General features: G+C 44.9%; 1 protein-coding gene across 2 annotated transcripts in view; it reads left to right on the top strand.

Moving 5' to 3' along the window:
• Col15a1 (collagen type XV alpha 1 chain) overlaps window positions 1-13,934 on the top strand; it is a 111,766-nt gene extending 97,832 nt beyond the window's left edge. For both annotated transcript variants that reach the window (XM_046457356.2, XM_046457355.2), the window contains 7 exons: window positions 3,720-3,784; window positions 4,924-5,052; window positions 5,184-5,243; window positions 5,993-6,052; window positions 10,269-10,454; window positions 11,765-11,880; window positions 12,823-13,934. In XM_046457356.2, coding sequence (XP_046313312.1) covers window positions 3,720-3,784; window positions 4,924-5,052; window positions 5,184-5,243; window positions 5,993-6,052; window positions 10,269-10,454; window positions 11,765-11,880; window positions 12,823-13,036 — 830 coding nt within the window. In that variant the 3' untranslated portion in view covers window positions 13,037-13,934. The remainder of the gene's footprint in view (window positions 1-3,719; window positions 3,785-4,923; window positions 5,053-5,183; window positions 5,244-5,992; window positions 6,053-10,268; window positions 10,455-11,764; window positions 11,881-12,822) is intronic.
• The last annotated feature ends 955 nt before the right edge of the window (window positions 13,935-14,889 follow it).

The raw sequence follows: 14,889 nt of genomic DNA, 5'->3' as shown, positions 1-14,889 counted from the left end.
TTAATACTTTGCTCCTTTTTTTGACCAAATAATATTCCACTGTAGGGTATACATTGATTGGGTTTATTCATTCACCTGTTCATGGACATCTGAGTTGCTTCTGCTTTGCAGCCATGATGAATAATGCTGCTATGAATATTTGTAGACAAAGTTTTATGCATGTGTTCAGTTATCTTGGGCATATTCCTAGGAATGAAATATCTGGGTCTTGTGGTAACTCTATGTGTAATTTAAAAAAAATTTAGTTGTTGATAGAATTTTATTTTTATTTATTTATATGCGGTGCTGAGAATGGAACCCAGTGCCTCACACATGCTAGGCAAGCGCTGTACCACTGAGCTACAACCCCAGCCCCGGTGTTTAATTTTTTGAGGGATTGCCAAACCATTTCCAAAGCACCCGCAATTTTTTGCCTTCCTACCAATAGTGTATGAGGGCTCCATTTTCTCCTCTTCATGAACACTTATTATATCTTTTTATTGTAGCCATCCTAATGGGTGTTGGGTGTATCCACGGTGGTTGTGGTCTGCATTTCCCTAATAACTAATGATGTTGAGCATCTTTTCATGTACAGCAGAACCTTCCCATCTGTGTTGTCAATGCCATAGGGAGTTGACCAGCTAAGGACCAGTGTTGATCGTAACCCTCAATGTTAAAAATCTATTCATCCCTTGGAGCCTCAGTTCCTCAAAGGCAAAGTGGGTGAAATTAAAGAAAACATCCAAAATGCCAGGCATTTTGCTAATCACTTTACTACAGTGTTTTGTTGAATTATCACAACAACACTTTAAGAAAAGTACTAGCATCCCCACTTTACAGGTGAGGAAACTAACACCCAGAGGTATTAAGAAAACTTTCCAAGGTCATATAGCCAATAAGTGACATCAACAAGATTAGGACTCAAATTAGAGTATCTCCAAAGCCTACATTATTTCTACCATGCACATGGTGGAAAATAATAATATGAGTTGAGAATTCCTAATCTGAACCCCAAATCTGAAATGTTCCAAAATCTGAAATTCTGACTACTGACATAATGGTACACAAAGAAAATTCCACATCATGAAACTGTTTAATGTACAAAATTATGTAAAATATATAAATTACCTTTAGTCTCTATGTATAAGATGTACATAAAATAAATGGATTTTTTTTTTTGGTGGTGCTGGGGATTGAACCCAGGGCCTTGTGCATGTGAGGCAAGCACTTTGCCAACTGAGCTATATCCCCAGCCCCTAAATAAATGGATATTGTATTTAGACTTTGGTCCCTTCCTCAAAATATCTCATTATGTATATGCAAATACTCCAAATTAAAAAATAATCTGAAATCTGAAACACTTCTAGTTCTAAGCATTTCAGGTAAGATGCTCAACTTGTAGCAGCAGTAATATGATTAGCATGAGTGTATGATTTTTTTGTTGGTTGGGTTGGCATGAGCCAGGTGTGGTGGGAGTGCACCTGGAAGAGACCACAGTCTGGACCATAGAGATAGCTTTACACAGGAGGTGACCTGGAGGTTGGGGCTTTAACTTAGCCTTGGCTCTCTTGGTTGTAAGCCAGAAACCTGACTCAAAGTACTGCTCAAGCAAAATGAAAATGTATTCCCTCTGAAAGAGAAAATGAGCACTTGCTTCCTGGGTAGGGAAGATAAAGCACAGCCAGAACCAAGGAGGAGCCAGGATCCCTGCAAGAGTTCTCTAGCCCCCCTTGTTCAGCCCTTCTCTGTGTGCCAGTTTCACGCGCCTCACCACAGACCACATCCTCTGAGCTGAGGGAAACAAGGTCACTGACATCTTAACGGCTCCCAGTGTCAGCTAGAAATCTTGACCTTTTTCTAGTTTGAAAAGTTCCAGGTGGGGCAAGTCCCAGGGAAGGATTCTGATTGGCCCATCCTGAGCTAGGAGCCAATCATGAACCAATCACCTGTGGCCAGGAGGTAGAATCATGAGACTGTAGGTTTTTCTGGAGGAGGTAAAGGAGGGGACCTCCAGAGAAGGTGACGAGGACATTGGTCCTGCAAAGAAGGCACTGTGTGGATAAAACCAGAGGTTTTCACACAGCCTTGGGGGATGAACAGGAGCTGCAGGAGGTGGAGACAAAGGAGTGTGGGATGCAGTCTGTTGTCCACAGAGTATTACCCCAGTGGACCCCAAGACACCTTGCTGCACTGCACAAGGACTGCCCCTCTCCTAATTTTATGGCAAGTCACAGTTTAAAATACACTTTCAGGGGCTGAGGTTGTGGCTCAGTGGTAGAGGACCTGCCTAGCATGTGTGAGGCATTGGGTTTGATTCTCAGCACTGCATGTAAATAAATAAATGGGCCATCAACATCTAAAAAAGATTTTTTGAATACACTTGCATAGTCATTATCCCATGTAATCTTGCCAGAAACCCTAGAGGAAGATGGGATGGATATTATAAACTTAATTCCATGGATAAAGATACTGAAGCTCAGAGAAGAAACTTACTTGCTCAAGGTCATGCATACTAGTCGGAGGCTTGGTTGGGATCCAGATCCAAGTTCTCCTCTGACCTCTGCTCTAGACACTTGTCTGGATGTTCAAGTTCTATATTGGAATGGAAGGCTTGCTTGCAATAACCTGAAACATTGTATACAATAATTTTACTTGAACTTGCAAAAACATCCTTAACTCTGCTAAGGGTTTTGCAGATTTGGGGCAATGGGTGTGAGGAGCTGACCGGGGCTTAGAGAGGTTGAAGAACAAAGGAATAGCTGAAATAACTTTATATTGGCCTAAAACAAGGGCTTTTTGGTTGCAGAATTATGGACTCCTTAGCCTTGGTTCTCTTCGTTGTAAGCAAGGAACCTGACTCAAAGTACTGCTCGAGGATGTGCCTCAGGAATTTTTCATCCTACTAACATTTTTTGTACAATTGTGTGTGTGTGTGTGCGTGCGCGTGCACGCGCTGCAAGTAAATACATGTGTGCACCCACACTTTTTTTTTTTTTTGAGGAAGACGGAAGTAGCCTTGATCTGATTTTTAAGGCACTGTGACTCTTCAAACGCTAAGAATCCGGTCTAATGCTACATAATCTACAAAGCACATTTCTAGTCTTGTGTTGCCTCTTGTTCTTGCCAGAACCCAGTGAAGAAGAGATGCCTGTTTACGTCGCAGAGTTGAGGAAGCAGCACGGGAGGCGTGGGGGTGAGGGGTGGGGCGGTGGCTTGCTGTTTTTCCGCAGTGCTGCACAGCTGGGAAATGACGACCCAACCCCGGGCTTGGTCTCTGTCTCTTGGCCCCAAGGCCCAGGCTCCTGTTACTGCAGTACCTGGCCTCTTCCCATAGCCTAGCCCCTCTCTTCCTCTTTCTGAGCCCACTTCCTCTATTTAGAGGTCATGTGCATGTCTCTTGGGTGAAATACGTTGTATGAATGAGGATATTTTTGGATGTAAATGACAGATCATTCAACTTAAACTGGCTTTTACAAGTAACAACCAAAGGATGTATAAACCTGAAGAGTCCTAGGCATGGCTTAAACCAGGGTGACAGGGAAGACTCTCAGGTCTTCCCCAAACCAGGTTTGATTAACCTGTTACATGCAGGGTCCAGAGCACCAGGACACAGTTGCAAGATGGGGCACCTTGTGGCACTGGAGAGGGCTGTGAACACTGATTGCAGGTGATGAGCAGACCCCTGGGCCATTTTTCAGAGAGTGTGTTTTTTATAACTTCTCTTTTCTGCTTTGTTTTAGCTGTGGCCCTTCCAGGTCCGCCTGGTCCTCCAGGACAGCCAGGGCTTCCAGGATCCAGAAACTTGGTCTGTATCATTATCAGTGTGTCATCATCATTCCACTTTGGATGGGTTTACACTGCTCAGGGGGCTGGCATTCCTTTTATTTTGGAATTAACGACTCCATGGCCTTAGAATTGGTGCAATTCCACAAACAATGGAGGGTAATTTGTTATCTGTTCAGATAAATGAAATTCCAGTGGCTAGATTATTTTGCAGCTTCAAAGTTTGCTTCAAGATATGCTAAAAGGCTGTCTAGTCTTTGGCAATTTTTGAGACAGAAAAATCACCATCCCCTGTTTTCTTTTTTAACTTTTTTTTTTTTAATGTGGTGCTAAGGATCAAACCCAGTGCCTCACATGTGCTAGGCAAGTGCTCTGTCACTGACTTAAAACTCCAGCACATCCAGCCCCTGTTTTCTATCATGTATTTGATATTGTAACTACCAAGCTAGGGAAAAAACTGAGACCTAAGTGTAATTGCCCACTTGCTTGTATTTCTTATTACAAAGGAAAGTAAATTTGAAATTCATTAAGGAGTAGCATGGAAGGACACCATTTACTAATGTTAGTGCCATCAAGAAGCATGAAAACAAGTGGAAATGGCTAAACTCACTGACAATTTTGCTAATGCCCAAACCCAACAACAGAGACAACTCTGTTATATCTTTGTACTCATAGAATATTATCTTCTGTGTCGTATTTCATTTATTATAATTTGGGTTTCAAAGTAATACATGTATTTTAATCAAAAAGAATGCCTATTAGTTATTAGTAAAGCTGTAGATTTCTATATGGTACAGTCGCCTTTTTATTGAATTCAAGGCTCCTGTTTGGCTTTATAAAGAGGTCAGTTTAGCTGGGCATGGTGGCGCACACCTGTAATCCCAGTGGCTCAGGAGGCTAAGGCAGGAGGATTGTGAGTTCAAAGCCAGCCTCAGCAAAAGCAAGGCACCAAGCAACTCAGTGAGACCCTGTCTCTAAATAAAATACAAAATAGGGCTGGGGATCTGGCTCCATGGTCAAGTACTCCTGAGTTCAGTCCCCAGTACCAAAAAAAGGGGGGGTGGTCTCTCAAATTGTCCACTGTTTAATGATAACATTTTAATATTTAATGCCACATTCTAATGATAACAGCAGTGTTTGGAATTTAAAATGATCTGACAGGTCACTGCGTTCAGCAACATGAATGACATGCTGCAGAAAGCACATTTGGTCATAGAAGGGACATTCATCTATCTGAGGGACAGCACTGAGTTTTTCATTCGTGTCCGAGATGGTTGGAAAAAATTACAGGTAATTCTTAAACGCCTTTAACAAATACCCTCTAATAATAATAATCTACTCCTCTAACTACTGTTTTTCTGATTCAAAGATAGGCAGTTTCTAATTGATGTTTCATTTTCAATGTACTCTTTTCCTTTCAGCTGGGAGAACTGATCCCCATTCCTGCCGACAGCCCTCCACCCCCAGCACTTTCCAGCAATGTGAGTAGCTTCTGTGCCTTGCTGCTTGCCTCTGCATTCATTAGCAGTTCCTGAGTCCCCCTTGGTATCCAACAGCCAGCTCTCCAAACTCTAACAGCCAGCTGAGCATGCTTTAGCATCTGGTGGAAACCCAGAAGTTACCAGGTGCCAACAGAATGTTCTCATGTTCTGTTGTGCAGGGAGAACTGGCTGGAGACCTGCTGTTCCTGCCAAGCAGCTGCATCTTTCTGGGCAAGGGCCTCCCCTGTCTTAGCTTCGGTTTACTCAGTTATTGAATTGGCTAGGCATTCAGTGATTGACATAAGCTTTCATTTATTCACTGATTGGCATAAACAATCACTTATTTAATTTTTTATACTGTCTGCCTTACAATAACATGAGTAACTGACATGATTCATTTTTAAGCCCTGTTGCATTCCCATGAGGCAACTACTGCCATCTCCACTTTGCAGATGACGAGGCTTTGAAGATGTGACTTGCTCTACTAAGTGAACCTATTGGCTCTTAAGCATGGGTCCTCTGCTTCCTCGGCTCAGTGCTCTTTTAAAAAGTCTTGAGGGCATCCTCTACTTTTCTGAGGATGACTGTTTTTATTTGACCATGATACTCTCAGTTAAGAGCCAGTTAAAGACAAAGTCAGGCTCTTTAAAGTATCTTCCCAAGAAACATTGAACTTGCACCTCACTGTACTCTGAAGAACAGATTGAATGCATATTCTGAACTGTTTGTTTTCCTCTTTTATGTAACAGCCATATCAGCTCCAGCCTCCACTGAACCCTATTTTAAGTGCCAATTATGAGAATCCTGCTGTAAGTACAGTTCAAATACTGATTGTCTACATTGTGCTAGGCCTGGGCTTAGTACATAATTTTTACTATCAAGAAGCTTCTAGACCAGCAAGAGAGGCAAATAAAATAGACACAATTACAATACAGTGTAGGAGTTTGTTTGGGTGAGGCAAATACAAGATGCTGGAGTTACAAGGAAGGTCAAACATGTCCACCTAGAGGAGGTGACCATTAAAATAAGATCTAAAGGACTGTAGAGTTCAGGAGCGAGTCCAGTGGGGGAAAGAGTGGGAATTCCAGGAAAGATGCAACAGAGGGAGTCAGGGAAAGTGCTATGCATTCCTATAATTGCAAGTATTTTGGTCTGGCCAAAGGAATAATAAGAGTTCAAAGCAGAAAAGGGAGAAGTTAGTCTGTAGTCGGCTGAGAGCTAGTCATCAAAGGCCTGTAAGCCAAGATAAGGACTTTGACTTTTTTTCTGTAGCAGTGGGGAACTAGTGATGGATCTAAAGCAGGAAAGGGGAATGATAAGATTGGCATTTCAGAAATCACCCTGGTTATGTTATGCAAATGGACCAGAGAGGGTATGTGGCTCCTGTATTTTCTGAATGGGGGTCACGACAGTGAACATGTGGGAGAGTGGGCAGGCCAGAGAAACATGAAGGAGGCAGGAATGACTGGTGTGGTCACCAATTGGACGGGGTGCAGTGAGGATAGGAGAGATCAGGAATGAGGCCCAGGTTTCTGCATGGATAATCAGGTGCTCCTAGGTCCCTTCCCAGGGAACACTGGCACTGCTAGGATGAGAAACCCTCCCTCTATTCCTTGGCTGATTTAAATTAAATTGGCATCCACTTTCATTTATTCAATGATTGTCATAAACACTTATTTAATTTTTGGTACTCTCTGCCTTATAAAAACATGGGTTCATGTTCATGACGTGGTTCATCCTATAGGAGATTCATGGAACTCTCTTGCAGGAAGTATAACCAGACCTGGGGACTCTTGTTCCTGCTGTTCAATCTGCTTTACTTTCTCCACTGACCTCTTCTGCAAGAGTCCTTCCCCACCTCCCCTCCAGCCCTCTCCAATACATAGACAAAAGTTGCATGAGCTTGCATGCAGCTCTGGGTTGCTGCAACATTTGTCGTTGCTCCAAGTCTTTTGATCTTCTGGTTGCAATGTCCAACACCACATGACTCCATTCAGAGTCTTGGGAGAGATAGTCTCTGTGGTTTCTCTTGGGTCAACCTACCATTCTCAGTCCAATCAAAAGTGGCCAGGAAAATGAGGTCAAAGGCCCCACACCACTGCTTTTAGAGGGGCAGTGTCAAAGACCAGGCAGGGACTTGAAAGACACCATAAAACTGCTTCCTGCAGGGCCACTATCACCAGGGAGGAATGCACTTGAAGAAATACGGTGAGGTGCTGACAGGACACCCCAAGTAGAGATGACCAAGAGGGAGTGGGATATGAAGGTCTGAAATCTGCAGTGGGACCTGGTCCAAGTCTTGAAAGTCCTCAGTAGAACTTTGGCAACCGTTATGGGATGTAGGGCTCCTGAAAGAGAAGCCAGACGATGAAAACGACTTGGGCTATATAGACCAGGACCAAAAAGAAATCAAAGGAAGAAATATGAGAAGGAAACTGAAAAGCCATGGCCAGAGAGAAAGGAGGCCCAGCCAGGGAGTAGCCATCAGAATCAGAGGATGCAGGAGGCACATAGAAAGAACTAGAAGGTGTCCTTCAAATTTAGAAAAGCAAAGCATTTCCATAACCAACAAGATCCTCTGAGAGGTGAAGGGAGAGAGAAGGGAGCACATGTTACCCTTCAAGAGCCTCCAAAAAGTGAGGGCAGTGACTAATGGATTTTTGGGATAGTATTTTGTCACTTCAAAAGTTATGCATATTTATTGTTGTAAATGTTGACGATTTCTAGAAAGGATGAACAAAATAGTAAATTACCTATAACTTTGCCAAAACTACACCCACCCACAAAATAGTCATTACATTTTTGATTGTTGTAACATGGTTGTGTACACAAAGGTGAAAACGATTTATTACAAAAATGTTCCAGCAATTAGATAAACACATACAGGTGGGCACAAGCCCCCAGCCCCACCATTCACAAATGACCATAACGCCAGACCTCTTTTGGTGTGTCTCCTTAAAGACAGAGGAGAAAGAGGGTTTAGAGGTGTGATAGAGAAGTCCTGCACCTGTCCTGCACCTTTCTTAGGTGGCCCTTGGTAAGAGGGTAGACTTCCTCCATCAAAGCCTCTTGGGACTGCCCTTTGATGTAGCACCAGAAGCCCTCTGGGGAGAAGGTGATGCGTTTTAGACAGCTGTTTTTGTCACTGTGACCAAAATACCCAACAAGAACAACTTAGAGGAGGAAAAGCTTATTTGGGACTCACAGTTTCAGAGGTCTCAGTCCATAGACTCTGTGACTCTGGGCCCCAGGGAGGCAGCACATCATAGGGAATGGCCCAGCAGAGGAAAATTCCTCAGCTCCTGGTGGGGTCTGGAGAGAGAGAGGGGTGGGGGGAGGAGAGAGAGAGGGAGGGAGGGAGGGAGGGAGGGACCCCACAGGGAAGATGCACCCTTCCAGGCACATCCTCAGAACCCAGCCTCTTCCAATCATGCTCCACCTGCCTACAGTTGCCACCCCGTCAACCCACTTAAACTAGGATGGATTGATTTGGTCACAGCTCTCGTAATCCAATCACTTCACCTCTGACCACTCCTGCATGAACACAGGAGCTTTGAGGGGAACACTTCATTTACAAACAATAACGTGATGAGACCACAGTGCCCTCACCTTGGGTGCCAGAGAAAGAGAAAGACAGTCTAGCCAGATGGCGAGGGCATCTGAGCGCCAAGCTGTGTGTGGGGTGAGGTTTGAAGTCTGGTGACCCGGAAGTGATCATGATGAGCACCTTGTTGAAGCCCCTTCCCCATCCTAATGGTTGGGTGTGTACAGCATTAAATGCTCCTTCTGGGAGGCTGGCTGGGGAAGCCTCCTTTACCACTGGGGCCCAGTGGGGGTGGACCCCCATCTAGCATGGTGGTGAAGGCAGAGGAGGGAGGAGTACCCAGAGGCAGAGTGGGGAGGTGGCAGGGGAGAGTGGAGGCAATTGGAGGGAAATGTCCAGAGAAGGGCAAGGATTGTGTGGGCAGTCTGGGTGCTGTAGCTCAGGGCCAGCTGGCAGCTTGAAAAGCACTAGAAGGCCAGCTGGTGACACGGGTTGCTGGGACATGCAGAAGCTTTGTTCAGAACTGAAAGGTAGCACAGAAACGGGGAGAGAAACACCAGCCCCCTCCTGCCCCCCCCACGGGGCCTGTTTCATGTCCCTTGACTTATGATATTGAAAAGCATTCCCCTTCTTTGATGATTTGGGCCCCAGTTCTGCACCAGCCCTTCCCAGCTCTATGGTGCTGAGATGAAAGTTTGTCCTGATACGAGACTGAAGAGCTAGCGGGGGACGAATGTTCCTTGATCATGGAATGTATTCGGGAGGGTTTGGCAGAAAGGGCTGGGAAAGAGGGCAGCTGAGGATGCTGAGTTTGGGCAGAGGAAGTGTGGGAGGCTACAGAAGGGCTTTATTTTTGGCTGTTGAACAAGGTGGCAAGGATGTAAGGCTGGAATTGCTCTATGACCCCTACTTTCCAGAAGGTTCCATCCAAGCTAATCAGTCTTAGTATAAAGTCGCGTCCTTCCCTTCTCAGTGCCTTTCCCCTGGCCTTCATGTAGTCCACTCCAGGCCTGCCCAGGAGAAGGAAGGATGGGCAGGTAGCAGGAAGCTCTAGGGTCCAGGACAAAGGCCACATTAGAGTCCCTGTTGAAGACTGAGCTAGGGGTGAACACAGAGGTCTCAAACATGTGGTCCACAGGTTGGATGCAGATCTCAGAAGTGCTTTAAATGGTTTGAGCGACTTTGGGGTTTCTTTTCTCATTTAAGGAAAACATTTCCAGCCCAGACGGCTGTTCAGAGGGTGGAAACAGACTGCTCTGGAGTCCCTGGCTCTCCTTCCCTGGGGAGGTCCAGCTGATTGTGATTGCCATGTCGGGCAGAGAGAGACTGGGACGACCTTTGACCTGGGACTTACTTCCCATCTGAAGAAGGCTGTGGTCTTCAGGACCAGAGCTGGCCATGGACTTGGAGTTTGCCTGCAACTCTAACTGCCTATCTTCTCTCTCTCTCTCTCTCTCTCTCTCTCTTTTTTTTTTTTCCAGCTGCATTTGGTTGCTCTGAACATGCCATTTTCTGGGGACATTCGGGCTGATTTTCAGTGCTTCCAGCAGGCCAGAGCTGCAGGACTGTTGTCCACCTTCCGAGCGTTCTTATCTTCCCACTTGCAAGATCTCTCCACGGTTGTAAGGAAAGCAGAGAGATACAGCCTTCCCATAGTGAACCTCAAGGTAAAAATCAGCACTGTCCTGCTGCCTATGGATCCAGCGGTCTCCACAGGGACCAAGGCAGTTTCCATCCCATGACATCTATCATGGTTCAAAGCCCATTTCTTTTACCGATTGTCTGTGTGACTTTGGATGGTCCCCTTCCCCTCTCTGGACCTCAGTTTAACTCATATATACAGTGTTCCTTCCTGCTTGAACGGTCTGTGGCTCTTAGGGTAGACAGGAAGAAGAAGAAGAAGAACCTCCTCATTTAAATAGTTTTTTGTTGGTTGGTTTATAAAGCAGCACTTTGTATCTATTATCTGAATAATAATGAAAATGGGCATTGCTCTTTCCCAGTTTATCAGATGAGAAAACTGAGGCTCAGAGGAAGAAAGTAGTTTGTTGGAAGTCACTGTGAACTACAGTCAGCCTCCTCGACTCCTGTGCTTGGGGCTCTTAGTTCCAACCAAGGATGCTTCTTAGGGCATCTGATGAGTACCTCCAGAGCACAGATGGGGACACTGGTTCCAAGCAAAGGCACTTTGTCCTAAGCCCTGGTTTGGTGCTGTCTGAGCACCTAGGCTGTCAAAGCCTGGCAGACCTTTCACCACCCCATTTGCTGGCAAGAAGGACCTCATAGGATCCCTGAATCATTCTATGGAAATAGCTGACTCCTCTGAGGCTGCAGAGGGACAGCTCTTTTTCTGCTCACACACATCCTGATGACTAACTAGCTCTCCACAGTTCTTCAAGACACTTTGGTCCATGTAGCCCCAGTTTTCCATTTTGGAGCCTGGAGGCTGGGAACTCCCATGTGGAACTTCCATGTCTGTTGACCCAGGTCCTCTTCCACCACCTTCCCTGCTGGGGTGACTGGCATTCTTCAGTCAGTCCACTAGTCCAGGCTCTTTCATTCAGGAAGAGGACTGAGATTCGTCTCCACATCACCTTCAGTGGAAGCCCCCAGATGTCTCCCCCGAAAGCCTGGCCCAGATTTAAAGCTCAATACATATGCATACAAATTTTAAAATAACAATAAAATAAATCCGTAAGCCAGACTTTTGTTGAGGAAGAGATTTTCACGCACATATAATAAGAGAAATTGCCTCATGAATGAAATAAGACAATAGACCCAGAAGGGTCCAAGGACGAACTGTAAAAATCAAACCACATACATACATTTTTGAGTTCCTACTCCGTCTAGGCTCTGGGATTGGGGCTGGGGACCTCAGTGTGAAATGGTATGTGGGCTTTGAAGAATGAGTGAAAACTAGTCCACTTGCAAGTCAGTGGTATGTTTCATGCTTCTAATGTGCCATTTTTCATCACAGGGCCAAGTACTTTTTAATAATTGGGACTCAATTTTTTCTGGCCAAGGAGGTCAGTTCAATGCACATGTTCCAATATACTCCTTTGACGGTCGGGACGTGATGACTGATCCTTCTTGGTAAGCGGGGATGGGCCCTGTTATGTGGTACCACAGACATGCTAGGCAGCATTCTAATGGTAGGATGCCTTTATCAACTGTCCCCCTGGGTTATTGCCAAGGTCAAGCCACAGTGAGACAGCTGAGGGTTGTGGAGAAGGCCCTGTCCTTGGAGCCAGAAGACCTGGGTCCAGTACCTCAATCTGAGACCATGGGCATGGTGCTGCTGCTCTCTGAGCCTGTCAGATGGACAAGATAACCCTAGAACTGTTGTGCAGATAAAATGAATGTATGTGCAAACACATCGTGCAGTGGGCACTTAGAACATGATAAGTAATGTCATTCTTGGTGATCTTATAATTCTATACTGTGAATTACAGTCAGTCTGTGCCAACTATGTGTGCTTTTCAGATTAGAGCAACTCAGCCAGGCTTTCCTCAGTGTCTCCTCTATATCAGGGCCTGCCGGGCCTGGAAGGCACAGTAATAAATATACATGGCCCCTGTTCCAGGGCTCCCAGTCTGCAAGGGAAGACAGTCCCAAGACTACACTATGCTTGTAGAGGGATTATTGTGACTATAAACTGGAAAGACAGATGTGATGATAAGGACATAGAGGAAGCATTCATTTTCACTTAGGAGTAAGAATCCGAGAAAGCCTCCTGCAAGAGGAGGCATCACTGGGCTTTGAAAGATGAGAAGGAGTCACTGCTCTAAAAATAAAAGCAAGGCCACTCTAGACAAAGGGATCTCGTGAGCAGTGGTTCAGATTCATTTCACAAAAGATGGGTACAACTGGATTAGAGTGTGTTCAGAAGGTAAGAAAGCATCGTGAGGAGATGGAGAGGTGACCTGGCATAGACCACAGAGGGCTAAGGACTTTGAGGCCATTCACTAGACGTATGCTAACTTGCTTACGAAGACGTGTCAGTGAAAAAGTTAACATGACAAAATTACTTTTTAGGCCCCAGAAGGTCGTTTGGCACGGCTCCAACACCCATGGCGTCCGTCTTGTGGATAAATACTGTGAAGCATGGCGAACTGCGGACATGGCAGTCACAGGATTCGCCTCCCCACTGAGCACTGGGAAGATTCTGGACCAGAAAGCATATAGCTGTGCTAATAGGCTCATCGTTCTGTGTATCGAAAACAGTTTCATGACAGACGCTAGGAAGTAGTGACCTTTCAGTGATTCTTAAAAGAATTTTCCAGTTTTTCTTATGTGAAGAGTTGACACTGAAATCAAAAATGTTTAAATGTTGTAAATATTACAGGTTTTTTTTTTTTTAATTACACATTTGTTCACAACAGCAACCAAAGAAAACGTACCTCAATACACTCAAAATGGAAGACAGAAAGGACTCTGATCAAAGATAAAATCTGATCCATATATTGGTGCTAGATTCTGCAATGAACTCCGTGCAGTGTAAATACAATCCCAACAAATGTTAAGAGCAGGGTGAAAGCCAGGGGCTGGGGTATTTGCCCACTGCAACCGTCAGGAAATCATGTCCTCTTTTAACCATGGTTGTTGAGTGTAAGATGTCCTTCATGTTTTCTTACGAAGTTAGTGTTTAGAAATGTTACCCCTTTCTAAGTTATATGCAAACCAAATGCTTTATTATTTCATTTACATCCATCATTTGCAACTGCTGTTCATACAAAGAAACAGAACTGGCTCAAATGCTCCTGTTGTATTTTCTTATAGTATCAAATTTTAATGGATTTTTCCCTATAATATTATTGCCATCGTGCTGTAAGAATTTTATATTTTTACCGAGTCACATTTTAGTATGGCATCTGTTTATATAACTCTGACTTGCTGGAAAAGTTGAAGCTCTAAATTATCTGAAACTAGAAAAGAAATAGCACATAATTACTACCTTTCCCTTGGTGTCCTTCCTCCCCGTCCCCCACCACTGGTTTTACGACTTCCGTTTGGCAGTTCTTGAATCATAACTACAGCTGAAACAAACAGGTTCACAGAGATGAATTTTCTGAGAAACCGTACATCTTCGTGCTGTATACTTTGACTTTTTTTCCATGTAAGTGAACATAAAACATCTTTTCCAGGCACTTTTTTTCTGTTTGACTTTTTCTCCCTAGTTCCTTTTATTCTTCACCACTGATGCAGAAGTGACCTGGGGTGGATTTGCTAATCCTGTCACTGCCACTTGTGCTAGCCCTCAGGCTGTGATCAGAGAACTGAAGATCTTCCCATCATGCTCATCTGCCCCTGCCTGCTGTCTCTCCCACTTGTGGGGCTGGAGGCGGAAGAGCCCCAGAGTGGGAAACAGAATGGGCTGTGATTCTGCCCCAGTCCCAGTGTGTGACTGTGGACATGGCGGCCTCTGTCACAAGGAGATTGGGATGAGGCAGGCACAATATTGGCTCCAGTTACTACATATCAGACTTACGAGAGGTCCCATTTGCTTTAGTTAATAATTCTGCAAAGGAAGTATGTTGATCTGTACAAGTGAAGAAAAAAATTGCTGAAGCTCCAGAACTTACCTGGTGTGTGGTAGGGCTGGTTTCAGACCCAGCGTCTGTCTCACTCCAGTACCCAAGAGCTTCCCAAGGAACCGCAGTGCAGGGTTGCCTGTTTGCCTCCTCCCAGCTCCAAGTGTGTGACGCTGGCTCTGGTTTGACTCCTAGGAGAAACGTAGTCACCAGACAAGAGGCATGCTGGGATACTTCCTCCTATTCATCTGGACTGGCCCAGAAACTTGGCAAAGTGAATTCTCCCTCATAGTCCTTGAAATAGAAAGGAAATTGAGACAAGAGAAAAAAAAGTGGGGGCAGCCCAGAATCTCGATTTAGGGTTTTACAAATGGAGGCACAGTGAGATTCTCCCTGATGTGTCATGGAATGAAGACGGCTAGAGTTGGAACCTGGGATAGATGGTTGAGGATCAGCTCACCCATGAGAGGGGGTCATTCAGTGGGTGGTTTTGAATAAAACCCCATGGGGACAGAGGACCGGAGGCTTAGCAGGTCATGAAGTACAGCAGCCATCCATTTTAGTGACAGCC

The sequence above is a fragment of the Marmota monax genome, unplaced genomic scaffold, assembly GCF_021218885.2.
Source record: "Marmota monax isolate L192 unplaced genomic scaffold, Marmota_monax_Labrador192_F-V1.1 WCK01_AAM20220418_F8-fsc00069, whole genome shotgun sequence".
Classification (NCBI taxonomy): domain Eukaryota; kingdom Metazoa; phylum Chordata; class Mammalia; order Rodentia; family Sciuridae; genus Marmota; species Marmota monax.
Note: the sequence above shows the minus strand (reverse complement) of the source record. Positions and strands in the feature narration are given on the sequence as shown.